The 24,007-nt window shown below is 37.2% G+C and overlaps 3 protein-coding genes across 8 annotated transcripts in view; 2 read left to right on the forward strand and 1 right to left on the reverse strand.

The window, feature by feature from the left end:
• Positions 1-24,007, reverse strand: part of elg1 (enhanced level of genomic instability 1) — a 51,881-nt gene that overhangs the window by 12,348 nt on the left and 15,526 nt on the right. For 2 of the 6 annotated variants that reach the window (XR_015535458.1, XM_087350187.1), the window contains exons 1-2: positions 3,393-3,568; positions 350-2,672 (exon numbers count right to left, since the gene is read on the reverse strand). Coding sequence is in view for 5 of the 6 variants with exons in the window: in XM_087350187.1 (XP_087206313.1) it covers positions 350-2,666 (2,317 nt within the window). In the remaining variant the exon portion in view is untranslated. Of the gene's footprint in view, positions 1-349; positions 2,673-3,278; positions 3,683-24,007 lie in introns of those variants that run through there. The other 4 variants (XM_087350189.1, XM_087350190.1, XM_087350188.1 and 1 more) reach the window with 4 other exon arrangements.
• On the forward strand, positions 10,902-16,645 carry LOC110829886 (uncharacterized). The gene is made up of 5 exons (XM_022064074.2): positions 10,902-12,510; positions 12,642-12,741; positions 13,366-13,467; positions 13,993-14,148; positions 14,546-16,645. The coding sequence occupies exons 1-5, from the start codon at positions 11,375-11,377 to the stop codon at positions 14,600-14,602; spliced, it is 1,551 nt and encodes a 516-aa protein (XP_021919766.2). The 5' UTR covers positions 10,902-11,374; the 3' UTR covers positions 14,603-16,645.
• LOC147873631 (odorant receptor 10-like) lies at positions 21,768-23,353 on the forward strand. Its single transcript, XM_087350998.1, has 3 exons — positions 21,768-21,873; positions 22,276-22,431; positions 22,674-23,353. The coding sequence occupies exons 1-3, from the start codon at positions 21,838-21,840 to the stop codon at positions 22,728-22,730; spliced, it is 249 nt and encodes an 82-aa protein (XP_087207124.1). The 5' UTR covers positions 21,768-21,837; the 3' UTR covers positions 22,731-23,353.

Genomic DNA, 24,007 nt, shown 5'->3' on the forward strand with positions numbered 1-24,007 from the left:
AAGGGAATTCAACACTGGCAGGAACTCAACCTTGATCATCAGCACTTCACATATCTTTTTTTTCATCACATACATGGGAAAAACTGCAGCATGGTATAATTACAATTTTCAAATTATAACTGATATCCTATCTGCCTTGTTCTCTCCTGAATGGTGCACCTGACAAAAGTAACTGTATAAAAAATAATAAAAAAACTTTCATGAACACAGTCCATGAAAATCATAAGGTAACAATTCAAAGCCATCAACCAAAGTATTAATAAAAATTCTTTACAGTAGGATTATCAACCTCTTAAGACCGGGGGCACTTCTTATAAACATATGGGCCACCATATACCTGTATTATTACCTGAAGCAGTTTCAGCAGGTAACTCTCGCAGTCTGACACGCATCCTCCATCCACTGCCAGAAGGTAGAGTTTTCAAATCACCAACTTTGTTGTGCTTCTTTGGGGTTGAGATCACAAAACCAGCACTACTATCAACTGTTGGTTTTTCAATATGCGACTCCAAAACAACGATCTGATCTTCCATGTCCAGCACCTTACTTTGCATGCTGCGCCCCTGTCTCCGTTCTCGTTTGTCCTTAAGAGTACTGCTCCATCTTGTCTTCAATGAAGGTGACACAGGGGGAGAATGGATCTGAACTTTCACTCGAATTTTTTCAGGCTTGAGGAGAACTTCATCTTTACAAACTTTATTAAAGTAACTGAACAAACTGTTCCTTTTCTTAGTCTCACATTTACTGTCTGAATCCTGTAGATATTTTTTTTCTTTCATCAGCATTTCACAATCTGAATCTCCATTTCTCACCGCGAATGATCTGTTTCTTTTATCTTCCTTATCAAATCCTGTTCGCATGTGTTCCTCTTCTTCACTGTCATCTTCCACTATGCAGCTTTCACTTAGATCTGAATAATTACAAAATTCAAAATTTTCTTGATGATCAAGAGATTTCTTTGCTATGAGCTTGACTTCCTTTTGAAAGGAACTCTTAACTGCACTTTTATTACATCTTACGACAACCTCCTTTCTAGTTTTAGGCAACTTACGTAATGACATTTTAGCTTCACATACAGAAAGCTGGGAATCAACCATTCTGTCATCACCCACCACTCCATGCATCTTTATTTCTTTTTTTGTTACCACTGAATTTTTTTCTTCTCCATTCACAGCCAACTTCCATCTTTCCTTACGAACCTTCTTGCAACTGCCACGGTATTTTGGTGCAGATATTTTCATCACTTGCTTAGTAGAAATATTATTCAATTTTTTTACCACTAGTTTCTTCAGCTGCAAGCAATTTTGTTCTGGTTCTGAATAACCAACTTTCATTACATCTACCAACAGTTCCCCATTATTTTCATGAACCAACTTGACTCTACTCCTCTCCATTTTCTTTGACGTTTTTGTATCAAGTTTGCTGCTTGTCAAACTGTCCTGATCCATAACTTTATCTTGTTTCTTATCTTCTGCAGATTCATCATCACTCTCTTCCACAACCATTATACCACCTTCTCTATGAACTAGCACATCACCATATCTGGCTTTCAAAATGTCCGACTCCTTATCAAGTGTCATGTCTGTATCATCTGAATCTGACTCAGACACACATACAATCCTTTTAGACCTGACAACAGGTGTCTTTTCTATTTCAATTTCTGAGGATGTGTCATCAAGGTTTGCTCTCTTCCCCCTTCTTCTTTCAGACATTTGTTCCAGTATTCTCTTCCTTTTGTGTCTATTTTCTTTTCTTTTGGCAGCATCCATTGATGTATCTGCAACAACAGTAGTCGTTTGCTTCCTATCAGCATTTGTGCACAAATTCTTATCCTCAGTTTCATCAGGGCTCTGACCATGTGGTGACTGCCAAATCCCTGAAGACATTAGTATATGGAATGCATTGGTGTTTTCATTCAATATAGGGCAAACCTTATTAGAAGGCTCGTCACAGGAAGATTTATTAGATGTATCTGTTTCAAAATCATGTTTTGTTGTATCAACAATCTGGGTAGATTTCTGTAATGACAGACCAAGCTCTTTCCTTTTCACAGTTATTTTTGTGCATAATTTAAGTGATTTTTCCTTTGAACTGTTCACAGAGTTAAGTTTAATTGATGGAGCAGATATCTTTCTTCTTTGAAATAAAAGGCTACGTTTTTTCTTTTTTGAAGAATCTTCTATTATTTCATTTAATACTACACTTTTCACAGGCAAGGACTCACTTGCAATATCACACTGGCTGACTCTCTTTTCCTCTTGCTTCACAACATTTTCAGTTTTCTGTGAACTTGTTTCATTATACACAATTTTCCCTGAGGTTCTGATGGATGTTCTTTGAAAAATGGTACTATGTCTACCAAGTTCAACGCTCTCAGTACTATCCGCATAATTGGTCACTTCTGAATTTGTTACATGCTGAGATCTAGTTATTCTTCTACTACTGGAATGAACAGGCAAAGGGCAACTTTTAATTTCTAAGCTTGATAAAGACAATGGAGAATTATTTTCAACTACGCGATTATGCTCAGACAGTCTGTTGTACATTTTCTTTGGTTTAATTTCATCACAGTCCCCATTTAATGTTGTTGTCCCTGTTACTTCTTTCTGATTTTTATCTTCCCCTTCCTTCGCTGGAAACTGAAAGTAATGTGTGAGGTCCTTCATTCCCCTCTGAAAATCCAGAAAGTTATGAACTATTAAAATCCCACATTTCAAGATATTTTAAGAACTACACAGTTACAGGAAAAGTTAGTACTAAAAAAACAGTCCGATGACAGAAATTCAGATCTTTGGAACTCTTACGTAACCTAAAATGCAGAATGTGCAATCAAATGAAGTTGAAAAATACTTGCAGCAACATGTCATAAAATCTACAGATAATTTAGAAATTATCTTTGTTGTCAAATGTATAGTTTAGTAAAATCAGTATATACTTGCATATTTACAAAAAAATGATATATGAATGAATACAGAGTAGCCGTTGAATAATACCGACAAGAGAAAAATAAAGAACTTTGAGAAAACCTGTCCCAGTGCCACTTTGACCACCACAAATTCCACTGACTGACACAGGTCTTAACCTGGACTCCCACAATAAGAAGCTGGCAACTAACTTCCTGAACTATAGCATGGTTCAACATAAATACTAGTCCCTTCACCATAAAATATTATTATTCACTTATAAACATAAGAACATCAGGTTTATTACAATGCTGACTGATAGTTCTCCATTAATATGGATACACATGCTGAAATGGTCTGTGGGAAATTACTTACTCAGTATTATTTACAACAGAACTATGCATTACACTGATCAAGATCAATGTTACGTGAAATTCCCTTATTGCACTTATCTAATATATATAGCAATAAATGTACAAAAAAATTAACCTCAAACGTGACATGCAATGCCTACATTGCGTACAAAACGGGTGTATTTAAAACAGGAATAGATTTTCCACTATTTATGATGTTCTAATAGAAAAATTGTTGCATTTCACAACTCCTAATAGACAAAATCTAACAATCCTTTCTTAGCATACCACAAACTATTAAAAATTACTAGTACAAACTTCTGGCGCGAGACGTTTGCCGCCAGACAGAAATCAAAGAACTATACCAACGTAAAATCTGTCTCAGATAATCAAACTTGGCAGAGGTACACTGCGGCTAGTGATCTGAATTACAGTCTTACCACCGCTGTAACCGAGATACAACACACCACATACCAGACGTCGGTGTTAATCTATGTTTACCACCCTAAAAACCTACCAGGCTATTTTCTTTTTTCGAAGCCGGAAAAATGACTTTCAGCAAGACAACCAATAAGTATCTTTCGACAAGTGGCAGGGTATTTGCAATAAGTATTAACACACCAGATGGTCAGCACAAACTAACATGAAGCATAACGTCCCGACGCCGACAAGTTTTTCCGAAAAAAAAGTGAAGTAGAGCCTCGTGTACGCCACACAAAACGACAGACCGACGCCAAGCGTCGCGACGCCTATTACCAAGATGCCAAAGTAGGATTCCGAAATAAAAGGAGACAGGGACTTTGGAACGTCATACGAAACGATAATGGAATTTCGAAGCCGAGCGTCTCGACGCCGACAAAAGATCCCGAAGAATGTAAACACATGCCTAGGGACGCCATGTGAAATGATGTTGGTAACTGAAGCTACGGCCTGTCGTCTAATAGCTAAAGCAGGATTTCAAATAAAGCTATGAAGAGCCTCAAGAACCATGAGAAACCACGCCGAGAACTCCACAACGATCTTTCCGACGCCTACAACCTTGATGCCGATATAAAATTCCAAAAATGTAGACAAATATCTCGAGATGAAACATGCAGGAAACTCGCCGCCCAGGGTCGCGAGGTGGTAAATTGTCAAAGCTTTTCTTACCCTGAGTCGCTCATCTACCGTAGCCCAACCCAAAATAACCTAATCCAAATCCACCTAACTTTACCTAATATGGCGCATATTCCGAATAAACAGAAGACGAGCCTCGCAACACCATACGATATGACGCTAGCCGAACAACGCCGAGCGTCGCTACGCTTTTGTCTCGAACAAATCGAAAAAGAGCCTCTAGACGCTGTATGACACGACGCTGATGACCGTTTATCGTCGTAGAAGCCAACTTAGGATTCCGAATATAGCGGAGATCTTCGGAATACTTACAAAACGACGCCGAAACTCGACGCCTATTGTCCTACAGTCAAAGAAACTTCAAATTCAGCGGAAACGAGCCGCGGTACGCCATACGTCACCCACATACGGACAATGAGATTTTAAATGTCGAATTTTTAACCCATCACTTATGGTTTAGGACTTTTAGAAAATTTCAGGTACTTGTTTTTTGTTGTACATAGTGTAAAGTTCTCAAGGGGAGGTCCGCATAGACTACTTCACCCCGGGCCCATCACTCCTGTAGGAACGGCTATGGTAACATCTTCTGTCACCATGGAAGAGATGACCTCCACGTACAGAAGGGAACTGAAAATGCGCACTAGTGGACAGCCGGCAAGACGTGGTGCTTCAGCTCTGGGCTAAACAGGGGGCCAACAACCCCTCACTTTAACGAGTAGCATGATATAAAATATTACACCGGACCTTCGACAACTATTAGCTCTCAATAAAGGCTCTCTTGTGTTTAATTAACTATAAGAGAAGTTCTGATAAACTCTACTACATCCTGACCAAGAACAAAATGAGTATGTTTCTGTATGATTACTTCGGACTGAAAACAGGAACTTTAAAATTGTAAATATGTACTTTGTGGTTTGACAATGAAATAATGTATGTGGTAACGGAAATTCTTGTATGTATGTAGCAAGAATTGATTCTGCAAACTTTCTGAGTCAACAAAGTGAGGTCATGGGAAGATCCGAAGGGCTAAGAATACTCGTAGCAGTAACCCCAAACAGAAAGGACTATTCGGTCTACTCTTCCTGAGTCAATGGATTCCGACGATCTAGAAAGGGAAACATCTGAATGCGAACAAGCAGGAAACTCAACGAAGCTCGATTTGTTGAGACTGCAATTAAAAATAATAAGATTTTTCGGTGTTTTTCCGCCTGAGGAGGGGACATGGAAGCACAGTCTATTCGTCACAATCTCGACCGTGTACATTTCCCTTTACTTTCCTCAAATGTACGCGATGGTAGCTGCCGCTTACGAATACTGGGGAAACATCGACATGGTTACGAAAATTTTATTTCAGATAACGACAGCTGTTGAAGCAGGAATACTGACTTCCTATTTCATAGTCAGAAGAAAGAAACTGGCGTTGTTATTTGACATGATGGAGACTAATTTCATTCCGCACATAGAAAAGGTTGTTACTCCAGAGAATAAACGCCGAATAATTAAAGAAGCTTCGAAGCGGTCTGTGACCATAACATATATTCTAATGTTTATCTTTTCGTCAGTTATTCTTGGCTGGATCTGTTTACCTTTAATTCGGAAATACAATGATGCCCCAGCACAAGCAGATATCCAAGTTATGTCGGAAAATGCATGGAATTATTATTGCTACATATTATGGCTTCCAAAAGAAATGGTGTCCGGAGCTTTTATGTACGAAATAATTTATTTGTGCCAAGTGCTAACAATTTATGTAGTTGTCGGTCATTACACGGGCTGTAATGTGATTCTGTTCTTTTTCATGTTCCATATATCAACACATTTAAAATTACTGGCTTCTTCTTTTGAGGACATGAGAAAAGTATATGAGATGGAATCGGGTGAAAATGAAGAGAAAACACACACTCAAACAGGGTTTCGTATTTTCATGAGCCCTACAATCTACAATTATTTCATGTACGATTCTGGTCCGATTGTGCCCAATTTTGGTGAAAATGCTGCTCCTGTTGAGGGAGACAAACCTAGATTCTTAAACGCAAATAAAAATCCTGAAAATATTCGGTTACTTCAGCCACGTTCTAATGGTGACATGATGACTCAGAGTCAGACATCTGAACGTCAGAACGTGGACATTTCGACACAGACGGCGTCCATCGAGGAGAAAATGAATCTACATTTCATTAACTGCATAAAATATCACCAAGAAATATTAGCGTAAGTATTAATTAGACAAATCTCACATTTTTATAGTCACGCCTATATCGATATGACATTTGTGACTGAGAACCAACATTTTATATATATCGACGTTTGTGTCTTTTCACAGCTACTGCAAACTCGTCGAAGACTTCTTGAGTCCCGTGTTTTTGGTGTACTTCGTGATCAGTGAATCTATGATGTGTATGGCAGTTTTTCAAGTCGTTATGGTGAGTAAACATCCATTTACTGCTTATGCTACATGAGATGCATGAAACAAGACATTTCTTGGGCACACGCAATATGTCTGGAAGTAACGTTTTAATCGGCGACTCGTAATATGGTAGGTACTTAAATACATGCATAATTCACGCATGCTTACGTGCATAAAACGAACGTATGTTACCACGCATAGTCCAAATCGCAAACCTCAAAATGTTTCCGTTTCAAGAAGGTATTTAAACTTTCTTCTAAACGAATATTGCTTACCTTATGTACTTATGATACAAACCACGGATCAGAAATAATAGAATAGGATAGATGGTATGCTAATGAGCAACACACATTTTCAGCATTGAGCTAATATTTTACGAACTGCCGTACATAATTCTATCTCATTTTGTAGAAAACGCTTCATTTAAACGTAAAGTAAAGAAGTCACTGAACAAAATTATATGAAATAAAAACAACAACATTTCAAGCAGACTGTTTCCCGTTAAAACCCTCTTCATTCCTGCTTCCGACTTGAACACCTTCTGTTTATTAGAGGTAATGCATCATTACAGTCTACTCCATATTTTCGGAACCGTATTTCTTCCCATAAACAGATCTACAAGTTTCCTTTCAATACAAAATCAGGTTTAGACGGGTTTTACTGTAGGCAGCCGAGTACCTCAGTGTTTGATATAACATTGTCTACGGCGATCAGTCGTGTTAGTGTCGAGTTTAAAATAATCTGTTTGGAGACTAGCTCTGTCTCAGATCTGTTTCAAATATTACTTCAATTTTACTGTTTTAGGGTGATGACGAGGGGCTTATCAAATCTGTTGTCAGCGTCGGAAACGTCTGTACCTGGCCGCTGATGATCTGTCTGTGCGGTGATTATATCACAACTCAGGTGACATTTATTTTCACATCACAATATGCAACATGTATTTAAAACAGACACTAGACGCATGACTACTAATTTATCTCACAGAATAAAAATAATTATGGTTGTAAAATTATCATTAGAATAAAATATTGCCATTTCAAGTCGTGACTCCACTTCACAGAGTCTGGAACTGAAGAAGGCAGCTTATGGGTGCGGCTGGTACAACCGCTCGAAGCAGTTCAAACAGAACCTGCGTATGTTCATACTTCGTGCCCAGGAACCTGTCAGGTTCACAGCTGGTAAATTCTATACCGTGTCGCTGGAGACCTTCGCTGATGTAAGGGTTACAGTGAGAACTTTTCAATTATATGCCGAATTGTGGAAATATTTAATACAATTCAGTTCAGAATCTGTATTCCCAGGATGTAGATGACTGTGCGGCGTGTAGTCTGGTAGAAACTGGTCCACTCTTCGCCCTGATGATGGAGGCAGTAAACATATCCGAAACACCTGCCAGCTTATACCAGACTACAAAGAAGAATATCAGAGAAGACCGGCATATTTATATTCGCCGTCATTAAAACTTGAAATATTACTTACATTTTATCTTCACGTCTCCTATCTAAACACATAAAGATGAAAATACATCTGTCTCGTACTGTTGCCCGATATTCTAATCGTGTGTAAAACTTCGCCTCCTACCTTAGGGTGGAGAACACAGATTGTGAGCCTTTAGAAAAAGCGCTGAGAAGAATATTTGGGTCTAAGAGGGAAGTAATAGGAGGTTGTGCGTAATGTCACAGTAAGGTTATTAATAGTTTGTATGCTTCATAAAATATTATTATGGAAATTAATCAAGAATTATGAAATGGGTGGACATGCAGTAAGAACGGAGAAGGTTAAAATTTGTTTACATTTTCGTTGGAAAACCTAAAAGAAAGGAATCACTTGTGAGATTTAGGCATAGACGGAAGTATAATATTAAACTGAATCTGAAGGAAGTAGGTTGTGAGGCTATTAACTGGGTTCAGTTGAAACAGGATCCAGCGTCCAGTGGTTGATTTTTGTGAACAAAGAAAATAAGCCATCGACTTACATTAAAGGCTGGGAAATTCTTTGTCAGTTCAGCGACTACTAGCTTTTCGAAAGTACTCTACTCAATGGAATTAGCTATTGTTCGCAGTTACTTAGCTAGCTAATTAACTACTTATTTGATTTTACAGTATTTTCAAATATAACCCCTCCATAATTCTTATTAATATTATTAGTAACTGTTTTACGGGACTACTTAAGTCATCCGTGCATTTGTATTAGTTTAACGAAGTGTACTCGCTAGTAACACTCCACACTGCAGATCAAAGACAGACACTCCCTGTCCGGTATAATGTTATGTTCATTCTATGGTCAACATGAACTATTTACATACCATCGCGTGTTTTATATACGTCTGTCGCCTTCTTACCTAACCTTTTTGTTTGTTTGTTTGTTTTCAGATAATAAACACGGTGTACGCCTATTTCACCATTCTCAAGCGCATGCAGGAGTCATAAAATTTACTACAGGAGCAGTTAATCATAGATTAGCACATTCGTTGTATTTATTAATAAGTGTGGGAAGTGAGTCCAAAATTGTCAGACAGTTGTACTTTCTGTTTTGAAACTTTGTATAGAAATTCAGTTTTACTTCAATAATAATAGAACAGCAAAAATGTCTTGTTGTCCGATGAGAATAATTTATAATTGCACTGTGCGAACGAGTAATGACTATAAATTACAAATACACCATGTAGGATCTATAGAAACATAAAAAATAACTGATTTCAGAAACTGTTAATAAATTTTGAAGATACAGTCTTATAATTTATTGTAAATAGCGTCCCTTATCGTTTATTTTTTATAGCTGTACCAGGTAGATAACTAAAGAAAGCACAAACAAGCGTGACAACGTTTAAAATTCTGAAAGATTACATCTTGCAGTTTTAAAACGTGCATACGTTATTTGTAATTTACTCATTAAATAAAAAATTCTCTTCTCATTCAATCCACTTCTATAGCTTTAGTTCTGTTTAGTTTAATGCACTACACATTCTTTAGAATTTCTTGGACGGTGCATTAACACGTCATTAAGGCGTTCATCTGCTCAGGATAACAGAAAATCGCTCTCAGCGTGATTAAATCTCGTTATCGCAATGTAAGGATGGTTCAAGGCCTTCAGTTTCTCAGAGTGCGTACGCAATATTCATATGAAGGCAAGATGTTCCTCCGAAACGTCCGTATGCATTTAGATGGCTGTGTTCTGGGTTGTAGCGCCGTGTAGTCTGGTAGACGTTTACCGACGTTTCAGAGGTGCTCGTAATAACCCAGAAGACAGCAATCTTTATCTTTTGTATTAATTACAGCCACAGAAAAGCATAATGATATGCTTTGTGCAAATACCACACAAGTCACTCTGTCGCACTATATAGCACCAGAAAATAACCCGTCGAATATGATGGGAAAATCGAAATCAGTACTTAAAAGTGATCAACAACCAACCATATTTCGTAAGATAAACGTTGGATTTATTGATGAGTTTGTAATACAAAAATCAAGACCCTCTGAATCTAAACAACCGAATCGGTAGGAAAGAAATAAAAGTGTTTAAAACACATGTTCGTGTATTCTGGACAGATTTGTGGAAATTACGTACATTATATTGCATTCAGCTCGCTTATTTTATTAATAAGGAGATAAGCAGGTAAGAGTCAATACATAAATATTATGTTGGAGAAATACGCCTATGTTTTTGTATCGCCTACAGCCTATCGCTGATTTAAAAAAAAATCACACATATGGTCTTCTAGCAACAGTCTACCAAGAAGGGAGAAAAAACGAGGGGAAGACAACAATTTATTTGATGTTATGTGTATGTATATATATATATATATATATATATATATATATATATATACACACATATATATATATTCATCCACTGCCCCAGAGCGATAAGTTGGTTACCGGTTACGAAGTCACAGTTCCTAAAATATGCAGAGATGTTACACGTAACGTTTTTATATGAGAACAATTTCAAAGTAATAATTGTGTGAAAATTGGGAGCCAGTGTTTCGTTCCGGTGGATTCAGTTATGCTGTCCTTTTTACGGTACCCTACACAACATGACATTGTTTTCCTTTTAAAGTGAAGTTAATGTAACTACTCATAGAACACAAATGTGTGCTTTGATCTTTCACTTACAGCAAATCTAGTTACGCATTCTGAGAACACAAAGTGTATTTCATTACTACGATCCGTACGTAGTTACAAGCGTGTGTCCATTACGTAAATTATTACAGAATCTGACAAAGATAAACAGTAATATTAATAAAGTAACTTCTAGAAATGTTTGCAAGCTGAAGAATGTTTGGTTTTTATACACACAACTTGCAATTCAAAACGTCATGTGCACACAGTCGTTGTTAAAAATTAGTTTTCGGCTTTGTTCACGCTCTGGCATAAGCGGAGGACACTGTATGGACCGTCCATGTCTGTCTGTAGCGTCTTTGGCAACATAAAGACCTAAGTTCCATTTTTGGAACCCATCGTTGTGCAATAATGGGACCAAAGGTTCACGCCTTGCAAACGCCAATAAATATGTAGCAATAAAAATTTAATAAGGCGTTTATACCCTTTTCATTTTTAGTCTAAACGACAACTGAGGAATCAAGATAAGTTGAAATGTCGGAAAAGAGAGAAAATCAAATACTTAATTCTCACGGAGAAGAACATCCGAGAAGATTGAAAATGCTTCACTTGCAACTCATTGCATTTAATTTGTCCGGCATTTTGCCGCCCGCAAATACTTCAGGCAGCCGCTGCAAGACGATGATGTATCACGTATTCACTGCATTGTCTCTTGTGTGGTTTCTTCCTGCAATTACTCTTCAGCTGATCGCGCTCTGCCAACGTCTGGATGACATCGAAGTAGCAACTGCAATCTTGTTTCAAGTATCATGCTACTTAAGTACAGGAATAATATTTTTCTATTTTGTATGGAACAGAACAGAATTAATCAAGTTATTTGACACTCTAGAGGCCGGTTTTATTGGTCACATGGACAAAATCGGATCGCCAACGAGACGAAATGCCATACTCGAGGAAGCTACTCGAAAATCAGCAGTTATCACACGCGCACTGTTTGGATTATGTTTTACTGTAGAGATTGCATGGGGGTGTATTCCATGTATTTTAGGTTATCTGGAATATCTCACAGATGATGAACCAAGGGATTTGACTAATGACAGGGGAAGATATTTCGGACTTACGATGTGGCTTCCAGAAAATGTTAACGAGTCTCCTACTTACGAACTCATGCACGTGTTTCATGTTATTGCAGTTTATACAGTTGTAAGTAACATAACAGGATGTTACATGTTGATGTTCGCTTTCGCTTTTCACACTACAACGCAGTTTAAGATACTGTGTGCAGCTTTTGAAGACGTCGATTTATTCGTGCAGAGACTACACAACTCCGGGCGTGGACGACGACGGAATACAATGGAGCACTCGACAGATGTGGATCTGTCTACGGAAGATGGTAATTACAACTACGTTTCCGGATCTGAAAACGCAGAAATGCCACATGAAGGTAATTTTCAGGGACACATTTCAGGATCGCTAGGGCCACAGTACAGTGTTGTGCCCGGCAGAAGAGATAAGGCATTTGATCTGAGATATCCTAATGATTTTAATATAACGAAAAGCCCTCGATGGAACACTGAAGAAAACCCTGAGACCTCGGACATCGAGAAGTGTGAATATTCTCTGCTGCAGTATTTGATTGAGTGCATTCAATTTCATCAGGCCCTTATCAAGTAAGTAGACGCAGGACTGTATTGTGATTCAACTTATCAATGCATTGCCTCCTCAACACCACACCACATGCAGATGTTTAATTACTGCTAGCTGCTGCTGTATATAAGGGATTAATGTGTTTATTTTTCAGGTTTTCAAAAGACATGAATAAATTCCTGAGTCCAGTCATTCTCATCTTCTTTGTCTTCAGCGAGGCTATGATGTGTTTATCTACTTTCCAATTAGCGTTGGTAAGCAGTGTAACTTCGCTTAGGTATTCATCATGATCAACGTATAAACATTCGTTTGTACTTGTTTTATATCAAAAAGTATCGCTAAACATTTAGAGAACATACTTATGTGATCAAACTGTTCTTTTGGACTTTGCCCATCGCGTAGATATTATGAAATTACTGTTTTTAGGAAGTTGTGAGAATTCGCTTTCTTCCGGCGGCGAGTAGCGCGATGTACCCTCATAGACGATCACCGACGTTTCAGTGGTGTTTACCGCCGCCATCATTAAACCGAGACTGAACCAAACGTCTCACAATCGGGGACAGTGCCGTAATTTTGAACCACCTTTTTTTTAGATAAAAGTCAGTTTATATTTTATTTGATAGGTTCTTCGTTGCTAGCGTAATCATTTAATCAGTTCGGTGACTGAGAATGTTTGGAAGGAGTGCAGACAGCATCTGCCTCAGCTTTCTGATTGTTACTTAATGATAAACAGGAAGATTGAAATTTGAGGTTCTCGCGGCGGTAAGTAAGAAGACAGCCATCTTCTAAAAACGTTTAATCCATCATGTACTATTGCAGACTTGCATTAACCTGCCTCAGTTTTTTTTTTCAAATTAAGAAGATTCTGTGCATTTCAGGGTCAGGCTGATGAGCGCAGTTTCAAGTTCTTCACCAGCGTTATACTGGCCTTCATCTGGCCACTGGTAGTATGCACGTACGGCGATGAACTCATGCAGCAGGTACGACGCGATTCACAACACACCCCGAGTTCCTCACACACCACCAAACACTTGCACTTTATGTATGAACACATTTTAACAGTAACCTAATGCAGAAGCAGTTTACTGTGCCTTTCAAAAAAAAGAGTTCGGACGTGTCCGTCCATCCCTTTGTCCACGTCTATTGACAGATTTCGATCAAATTATGTATCTGTCTGTCTGTCTATAATAACTTCCTTTGGAAGAATTTTCGTTTTTGCTTGGTTTCCGCTCTTTTTGCACCGTATTACTTAGAGCCCTTACTCTACTCTCACGTTGGCCTAAGCCTTTTGAGTTAGTTAACAGATGAAAAATCGGCATATATTGCATGAGCAAATGTTATTCCATTCAATTAATTGAAAAGCAACTTTACTCAAGGCTCAGATGTTGCGTTGCTTCAACGCAGAATGTCCCCAAACACGCATTATATGTTATACGGAATATTAACCATGTGTTTATAAATATTCTTGAAAAATTCTGTATATTTTGAATCCCTTGTTGTCCCAGAGCGCTGCCGTGAGCCGGGCGGCCTTCGGGTGCCAGTGGTACGACCGATCACCCAGCTTCAACAGACTCCTGAGGACTGTCATTATGCGGGCTCAGAAACCCGTGATACTCACCGCTGGAAGGTTCTACGTCGTGTCGCTGGCAACTTTCGCTGATGTAAGACTTAGGTTGCAATGAATATTAGAAAATAACAGCTAGAAACAGCCCTACAAGCATTCTAAAGACACCGGGTTCGAAGCCCGGTAGGGTCTGCTGTGAGGTTTATTTCAGTCTCGTAAGTACCTGAACGGGAACGCTGGTAATGTACATTAAAAAGACTACGCCCCTCTGTAGTCATCTTGAATAGTAGTCATGCAACGCTAAATAATCGCTGCAAGTGGCAAAGTTCAGTCAAATTTAGAGAATATATATGTTTAATCAAACGAATTACTTAACTTTTTTACTTAAGCAGGGGCATAGAGTTCATATCGACCGTGTTACATTGACTAACACTTATAAATTAATATTGGCTTGAAAATCTCGGTGACATAAAATGCTTTATTTATTTTTTCAGATAGGAAACAAAGTGTACGCCTACTTTACACTCCTGAAACGGATGAACGAGAAGTGAAGTCATGGAAAGACAAGAAAGACAATGTTAAAGAACTAGCCGTATAATAAAACATTCCTGAGAATCGAAACAAAAGTAAATCACCTGTTAACTTCTCCGACACTCCTGCACGAACGCCAACATTTCGCAACAAAGTTTTGCTTCACATACACCACATGAGTCTGTTCACTATGCAATGTTATAAATATAAATGACTAGATATTATTGCACGCGGAATATTCAGAAATAAAGGCCACGGAACTGTATTTGAAAAAGTAACTTGCAACGTGTGTGTTACTCGATTAATTTGTACTACTCACCAAATATTATTACATTGGTAAAATCAAGGTGGATGAGATGGGATGGGCATAAAGCACGCATAGTAAATGTGAGAAATACGTACAGAATTATAATCGAAATTCCTGAAGAGACAATATTACATGGAACGTGTTGATAATATTAAAATGGAATACGGTGTGAGGGTGTAAACTAGATTACTGTGGTTGAGGTAGGGATCAGTGGCGAGCTCTTGCGAGCACAATCATGAACTGCCGGATACCATAAAAGCATCTGAAAGCAGAATGCTCTGGAAAATTCATGTTGCGTTTTTTTTGTAAGAACATTGCATTAAGTTTTATTAATTTTTGCAGAAGCGTGTGCTGCAAAATGACAAAAATATTTCCTTTGCGAATTCGTCCATAATAGTGGCTATATACGTATATGAGAGATGTTAACTGATCGATCTGCGTTCAGAAATTTACGTGCCCTGAACACGCACTTATTCATAATTCAGTTATTACCGGTTGCATATAATAACATAGGTCGTGTACGTGCTGCTACAATAGGCAATCTTTTACTGAAACTGGGTCGTCACACGAATGTTTAATTATGAAGAGTTTATTGCATACACAGCTCAGCTTAAAAACCAAAACATAAATAAATAAATAAAATTCAAGTATGGTAATTTAAGAATATGGACCTAAAACCGACTTTTTTATTACGAGAAAGATGCATAGGGCGTATGTTTCTTCTTCTTTTTACGACAAAACGTGTTATTTCATTTTCGTTGTTGGATCGAACAATTACACGTGATAATTTTGTAACAACATACAATGTTCGGCAACTTTTTCCCACAACGATGGCAGTGTTATGTTATGTATTATTTGTGATCAAAATTACATTCATAAATAAATTTAACAACGATCAAATTAATTTGGGGAATGATTGTTATCACGAGTTCAGAATATATTGTCTTCCTGTCACCTGTTTAAAAATCGTAAATACTAAAACACACAGAAATATGTTTTTCTCTATTGTGTTGGTTTTTACAGGTTGCCAGGGGATTATTTAGTCCTAAGATAAAGGATTTAATACGAGGAAGAAAATTTCAGCGAGGAGCTTTATAATTTGTACTCTTCGCCATATATTTTTAGAATGATGGACTCAAAGAGAATAAGATGGGCAATGTATGTAGCACGTATGGGAGAGTTGATAAATGTGGCTTCTTATTCTGCAAAGATGACTCGGACGGTGTAAAAATCGATGGGTTGTTGTGAGCACGACGAGGAACTTTGAGGTTCATAAAAGACGAGGATTTTATTGAAAATTTAAGATGCTGGTAGTTTCTCACAGAGTACTCTGCTCCATAAAGTTAGTTAATTAGTTAATCATTTATGATATGTACATATTCTCTATACGACCAAGCATTCGGCAAAGAGAACGCTGACCAACTCTGTATTTATTTTTCCATTGTTGTTTCTTTGTTTTGTCGCACGACACAGAAAGGTTAGTTTAAACCCCGAAAGTTTCAGCTTGACCATGCCCTATAACAAGTACGATCGACCGCGACGTACTCTATGCAGGGTACAAGAACGGACCAAGTCCCGCGGTACGTTCGACAACATTTCAACAGGACGAAGGAAACTTTCATTTTGCGTCGCTTGAATTTTATTTCTGCAAGTAAGTAATACAATTCTAGAGTGATCTCATATTGTGATTACTGTGTCTTTAGAAGAACTTGAACAGATTATACCAAAACAAATAACATGTCTGTATTTATTTAATATGAGCAAATAAATAATTTATCCTTCTATGAGATGTTCCCACCTTCTTCTCAAATGCTCAAATTATTTCCGTCCTCCCCTCATTTGACGTAGTAAACACTGACTTTTTATCACACACACATAGCCCCTATGTAAGTATGTCACATTTGCATGGACAACTACATGCCTGTTTCTCGTAATTACCAGAAGCTACAACGCAAGTTCACTTTCCTCGTCTAATAATTCCTCCACAGTTCAACCTAGAACAACAAATTAAATATTCTTTCTGACTAATTTGTAATTGTTCCGTTCTACTTAATTAAAGGTCAAAGTATTTAATTTACACTGAACAGAAAAGTTGTATTAATATTGCAGACCAGATACTGAAGTGTTTGTGAAGTCAACTACGCGGTCCCGTTGCTTCGAATATCATCCATCAAGAAATTTCCCGTAAAGAACAGAACTGGGAAGTTTAAACTGATTTATTCACATTGCCTCCTGAAGTAATTTTATTTTATTATGTTATTTTTTTGAATGAGCTTGTATTTTGAAGTTTATTCTACAATTTAACTTATAAAAAAGCGAATGTAATTTTGTTACGAACAGTGCCTCAGAATTTCGGGATGACAGCCGGAAAAAGGCTGAATAAGCAAAACTGGGGGACATGATATCACGTAGCAAGGACTAGGAATAAATTTTACGACAGTGGTGAATGCTGAATTGATTAACAAACGGAGTGTCCTTAACCCTAGAATAAGTTTTATTCAGCGAAGATTCGGCGTCAAATAAGTAGACAGCCATAATCATTACGTCATTATCATCTAACGCAGCGTTTATCAGCCAACGATCACAGATAGTTTCCCGTCCGAGGCATAATTAATGGCGGCCCGCAGACTGTAGTCACTTTTACATTATATATTTTACAAAATCGGGAAAAAAATATTATTTCAGAACTAGCGTAGTTTCTGTTTTAATTTGAGTTTAGCTAATAAATAGTTTGAAATACGTAAATTGTTCTTTAAGAGTATATCCATCATACAAATTAAAAAATTACAATGTTTTGCAAACTGGATTTTGCTAGTCTTCAGTTGAAGGGGGTAGGGGAAATAGGACAAAAAGCCTATCTGCTGGGCCCCCATGGTCCAGTTACTCTCCGACATGGACCAATTAGGACAACATATAGTAATCAATATATTATTTCTGCAGTCAGCTCCATAATATTATAATCTTTATAATCAATTAGTTTAAATTCTCATGACTGGTCAATGAAAATTATATGCAATTAGCATAACGAGGCTCCTAACACTCAGAGGCCATGACTATCAAACCAACAGCATCTACGCGTTCCCGTCTGTGTTTTAGGTGGTATGAGTAACATTGTCTCGAGATCTTCGTGTTCGACAAATGTATACTGAGAGCTAAAGGAAATATTTTGGAAAAGAAAAAAACTCAACTTTTATAGTTTAAAATTTCAATTGCGTTTCAGAAATATTGTAAGCGAGATATAATACAATTTTAAAGGAAGAAGTTCGTAGTATAAAGCTGTCTATTAATAATCTGATCAAAGACATCAAACACTCATATTTTTTACTTTCAGCGTTAATTTCAAATTTCTTGGAATACTGATGCATAAATTGCCTTAGATGTACGACAGTATTACTTTCTTATAGTTTTGAAAAACAATATAACAAGTACTTGTCGGCAAATTAATTATAGGATAGATGAAAGAAATCGAATTTCATTCAATGGATTCCTGTGCGACTCTTTGTGTTACTACAAAATTACAAAGGGTAACATATGTACGTCTAGAACAATCTGTTTGCGGTCTAAGTTTGGCTTATTAACATCAAATGAAATAATACAATAATTAATTGGCAAATTCCAAGAACAGTAACACGCAGCCTGAATAAACGTTTGTGTATAACTCTTTAATCAGAGTGATTAATTTTCTTTGTATGGAGTGAGTAGTTAGATATATCGGAATCTGTCTATTCATCACATATTAGGTTAGATTGTATCTGCATGCATGTTAGATTAAAACGGAACCATGTAGGTAACACAATGGAAAAAATTAAAGAAAAGCATAACCAATTTCAAAATTTCATTCTATCTACGTCACTCAGTTCAGTACTTTATATATCATCCGGAGCTAAAATTCGGCTAAGTGTGAACAGGGAATTAGAATCTGTTGAAGTTAAAGATATTTCAGGAGAATGTCAGGCACAATCGGTACAGGAATTAATTCCAAATTGGAAGATTCATTATTTGAACAAGAAGGAGAATCTAAGAGACTAAACTTGTTGGGTATGCAACTCAAACCATTACACCTCTGTGGAATTTTGCCTCCAGCAAATATTGCACGAAATACTTGTAAATCCTTTCTCTACAATATATTTACAACACTTACTCTCTTCTGGTTTATACCACATATCATTACTCAAATAATGGCTCTTTACGAGCACAGAAACAAATTTGAAATGGTGACTGGACTAGTTTTCCAAATAGCACTGTTCGTCCATACCGGAACTGTTGCTGCATATTTTGTTTTCCACCGGAAACAGTTGATTCGACTTCTCGAATCGCTGGAAACTCACTTCGTACCATATATAGAAAAAGTTGGATCAGCCTGCAGACATGTGCCCATAATCAGGGAGGCTTCAAAACAGGCTTCCATGCTGATATGGACTTTGCTGGTTGTCTGTTGGATCGTGCTATTTGCATGGGGCTTTCTACCTATAATCGTAAGGTATTTCGATGTACTGACGTCAACAGATAAAGAAATAGACGAATCTCTTGATTCAAAAGACGAATACTTAAAATACTTTGGCTTAATAATGTGGCTACCACCAAACATTGACAAATTCCCTGTATATGAACTAGTCTATGTATTTGATTCAGTGGCAGCGTACGTTGTAGACAGCAATCTGACAGGATCAAATACAATATTCTTCATATTCATGTTTAACATTTCAACCCACTTCAAGATATTAACTTCTTGCATAGAAGACATTGATGAGATGTTCCCTCAGACAAAAGAAGCGACGGATAAAGGCTTAGGAATCCCAAAAGCTGAAATAGTAACCTCTAAACGTAACATTATTTCGTTAGATGATAAAATATTTGGCCCACCGATCCCAGAGGAAATTGTTTCTGGCAGACACAATGTTCGGCGTGAATATGGAAAAGCAACAAAAAGTGGTTTCCAGGGTGGTGATTACACCACCGAAACGTCTGAAGCAGCATCCAGTCAATGGGCCGAAAACATCTTCATGTCAAACGAATCGGGGGAACAAACTACAAGCGATTCACTGCGGGATGATAAGATTTACCAGTATTTGATCGAATGCGTAAAGTATCACCAGGCACTGCTCAAGTGAGTATAACAGATTTGTTTAAATGAGACATTCCTAAATCAAACATTTAGTAATAAATACCGGTACTAAGTGTCATGCATAAGCGACTTATACGGTGCATATTCTTAATTATCTATATTTATGACTTCAAATAAGCGGTCCGATTCAAACACAGACTGTTCATCAGTGTGTAAGCCCGACACTGACCCCTGTACAAGACTAATGCATCCAATCCACAAACAACAACCCTATTTACTTAAGATTAATTTTAATATTTTTCTACCATCTGTTCACAGGTCTTCCAAGTAGCCTCTCGGTTGTCCGGCCAAAAACTTTATAGATATTTTTTCTCCCATGCGTACTATATACGTTATCCATCTAATTTCCTTAATATTATTACCCATTAACATTTGGCGAGAAGTAAAAATTAAGCTCCTCTCTATGCAGTTTTCTCCATTCTCCTACCTTCATCTCACTTAGGTCCAAACATTCTCATCATACTGTTCTCAAACACCTTAAATTAACGTTCTCTTATGGTAAAAATCTTCATTATGAAACGTATTTGAATATATTAACTGTAATAATAAACATTTATTATATACGAAAATTCGTAACATGTAATGTTCTTTTTGATTTAAAAAAGAAGATAATACTATTGTATTAAAATCTAAGGCGACAAGCAAAAATATCTAACAAAATACAAATATGATTCCAGTTTCTGCGCCGAAGTCAACGCATTTCTGAGTCCCGTACTTTTAGTCTTCTTCCTCGGGAGTGAGGCAATGGTTTGCTTCTCGGCCTTTCAATTAGCACTGGTAAGTGATTCACAATTCACAAACTCGTAATCGATTATAATTATAAACTGATATTCTACTGAGTGTATTTGTTTGTGCTCTATATAAATTACGCGGTCAAAGTTTCTGAAACGTCAACATTGAAAATCAATGGATATATTTAATGTAATTTATTGTTGTATAAGAATTGTGTAGACGTCAATATAAATGTATTAAAGAAATCTGACTGAAAGTACAGTATTTATAGACATGATGTGGAATACTTCATACGAAGCTTCAGTGTCGCCCAGTTCCACACACACTGATTAAGAATTATTAGGCATAGTAACGAAGAAAATGATTTCTAAACTTTAATCATCGAAAACCACAATGATAATACTGTAAGGTACAGCCCGCGACAGCAATAGCGGTCAGCGCAGTGCGAGAAACAAAGAAAGTATACGTTGATCAATTCATTTACTAATGTGTGCAGTTTTGCGTGATTTAAACACTATAATTTCATGGACAGGTGTTGCAAGTCAAAGTTTTAATTTCTATATTTAATTCGTATAAAAGCAAAATATGAATCTTGACATTTGAACGCAACAAGATTTACAAAGCGGTAGTAATTCGTTTTTAGAAACATATACAATTACGGTACCTTAAATGGATCTTTTTCTTACGGGTTACAAACACGTCTTTTCCGATAAGCCATCTCTCGTACCCATATTGCGTCTTCTTACCTACCCTACGAGAGATGGCAAAAAAGACGGGGTTTAAAAAATTTATTAAAAACGATCTATAGCTATTTTCCTTACATAACTGATTATTGTAGAATACATTATTAATCCAATGATTTCTCAACTATTCTAAAAATTAGGATTCTTTGTTCAACTGTCTCTTTGCTTTACCTTATGTAATACAACGAAAACAAATTTTAAGAACATTTACAGGAGAAAAATTTATACTGATAAACAAACATGCGTATTGTGATAATATCTTAAGGGTCTACATTTCCCTTTAAGGGCCTCAGCGACGGAAACTTCAAATTCTTCACCAGTGTCGTCGACACAATTGCCTGGCCTCTGATGATCTGCTGGTATGGCGATTATCTGTCCGAGCAGGTTAGTTTCGTACAATATTGCATTTCGCGACTGGGACATTAAAATCTGAATTAGGAACTGAGTGAAAATCAACAAAAATTTAGACAAGATTTCACGTTCTAACGGCGGCGTGTATGAACACGACTGTCATTTGGGATGTCGCGCCGTTTAGTCTGGTAGAAGTTTATCGACGTTTCAGAGGTGTTCGCCGCCTCCATTGCCAGGGCGATCGCCCTGGTAATATAGGTAGCAGGTTATATCAGTTGGATGACAGATCTATGTCGATTCTGTTTATGTCAGACTTTGGGTCGACTTTACAGTGTATTCAGATGTATATTTCGCCTTGAACAATTTTAACAAAAAAACACAAAGGTCAGTGTATCGCCTAATAATGCAATGTGCTTCCATTGTGCACTTTACAAGAGCCTTGCTGTCAAGTACGCTGCCTACAACTCCAGCTGGTACAATCGCTCGACTAGAGTCAAGAAACTTCTGCACATGATCATCTTACGCTCCCAGTATCCAGTACGACTTACGGCAGGAAAATTCTACATTGTATCCTTGCAGACATTCGCTGATGTAAGACCAGTGTATAGATTCATGCCTTCAGCGTACATGTGTGTTCTCTAAAGACTGCTGTCTTCTGGGTTGTTGCGCCGTGTAGTCTGGTAGAAGTTTGCCGACGTTTCAGAGGTCCTTGCTGCCTCCATCATCAGGGCGAAACAACCCAGAAGACAATCCTTCATGTGTGTTCTCTATGTATAAAGGAAATGTTACTGAGACCGTAGTCAGTAAAGTGGCTTATTTCTCTTCTTTTTCAGGTAGGGAATAAGGTGTACGCATTCTTCACGGTTCTGAAGCATATGCTAGAATCTTGAGTAAACACAAGAGAGGCAATTATGTCTGCGGTACAACAGGCATCTTAACTAGGGCAGTACTATCAACAACTGCTTATATTTTTTGGACTATATTTCCTTTTATCTTATGATTTATTCGAAGCGTAACAAATAATAATTATGATGAAGGGCAGTGGAAATATTTCTGCTACAGAATATGGTTACCAGATAAGGCAACACAGACTCCACTGTACCAGTTCATATACTCGCTACAAATTTGGTAACCATCGTAAATTCTATGACACTAAAGCAAGCTTCCATTCATGGCGCAGTTTTACATTTCAAAAACGGAATTGATGCGTTCTGAGAAAATTAAATACAAGTGTACATAAACCTTTAACAACCGTCTCTATTAGGCTACCCCGCCTTAATTACAAGACTTTATTCATAATTTAGACTTTTACTTTCATATTTTATTCTGTGAAACTTCGTTCCTCGTACACTTATTTTCAGACATTGAATTACCTTGTTGCAATGCGTTGTTAACAAAGGTTTAACAGATGTTATGATTGTTTCATTGTTTTTTTCAACTAGTTTCATACTCATTTATTAGTGTGTCAAGACTGAAATATTTTTGTTTCTTACATTCAGCTCTGGTTTCTCAATGTACAGCCTGAACAATTAGTCTCAATGAATAAAAACGGATAAAATTCTTGAACGAAAAATGTTAAATAGTTAAGCCTACATAGCATCGAGTGAGAATACCTTAAAGAGGATACCAAATAAGATAGTATTGACAGATCGTAAAAGAGCAGCCTATATTTGACCTGTGGAACCAGAATGGGAGTACGACGAAAATTGTTAGATAGTCACTGATGACGTTTGAGAACTAGATGCTGAGGAAGTCTGGTAGAAGTTTGCCGTCGTTTCAGAGACGGGAAGCATCTCAGAACATCTGCAAACTTCCACTAGACTTCACGGCGCAACAACCCAAAAGATGGATATTTTCTTGGAGTTGGTTGGCTGCTTATTGTCGTGTTGTATATCAGAATTTTCAATGCACTAAAAGAAACAAAGAAACAAACAAAGAAACAAACACACACACACACACACACACACATATATATATATATATATATATATATATATATATATAAATATATAAAACAGTTCAGTTAGGATTGTAAGTATAGTCACCCTTAAAACAAACTAAACATTTCCAAGTCAAAATTATTTAATATAATTTGGTGTGCGTTTGCAATACTAAGCCTACCGCTGATAAATATAAAACCGAATTTAATCAAAACCGTCCCCATAGT

The sequence above is a fragment of the Zootermopsis nevadensis genome, unplaced genomic scaffold (assembly GCF_977971745.1).
Source record: "Zootermopsis nevadensis isolate Lab colony 2312 unplaced genomic scaffold, Znev_1.0 Znev_ptg000017l, whole genome shotgun sequence".
Classification (NCBI taxonomy): domain Eukaryota; kingdom Metazoa; phylum Arthropoda; class Insecta; order Blattodea; family Termopsidae; genus Zootermopsis; species Zootermopsis nevadensis.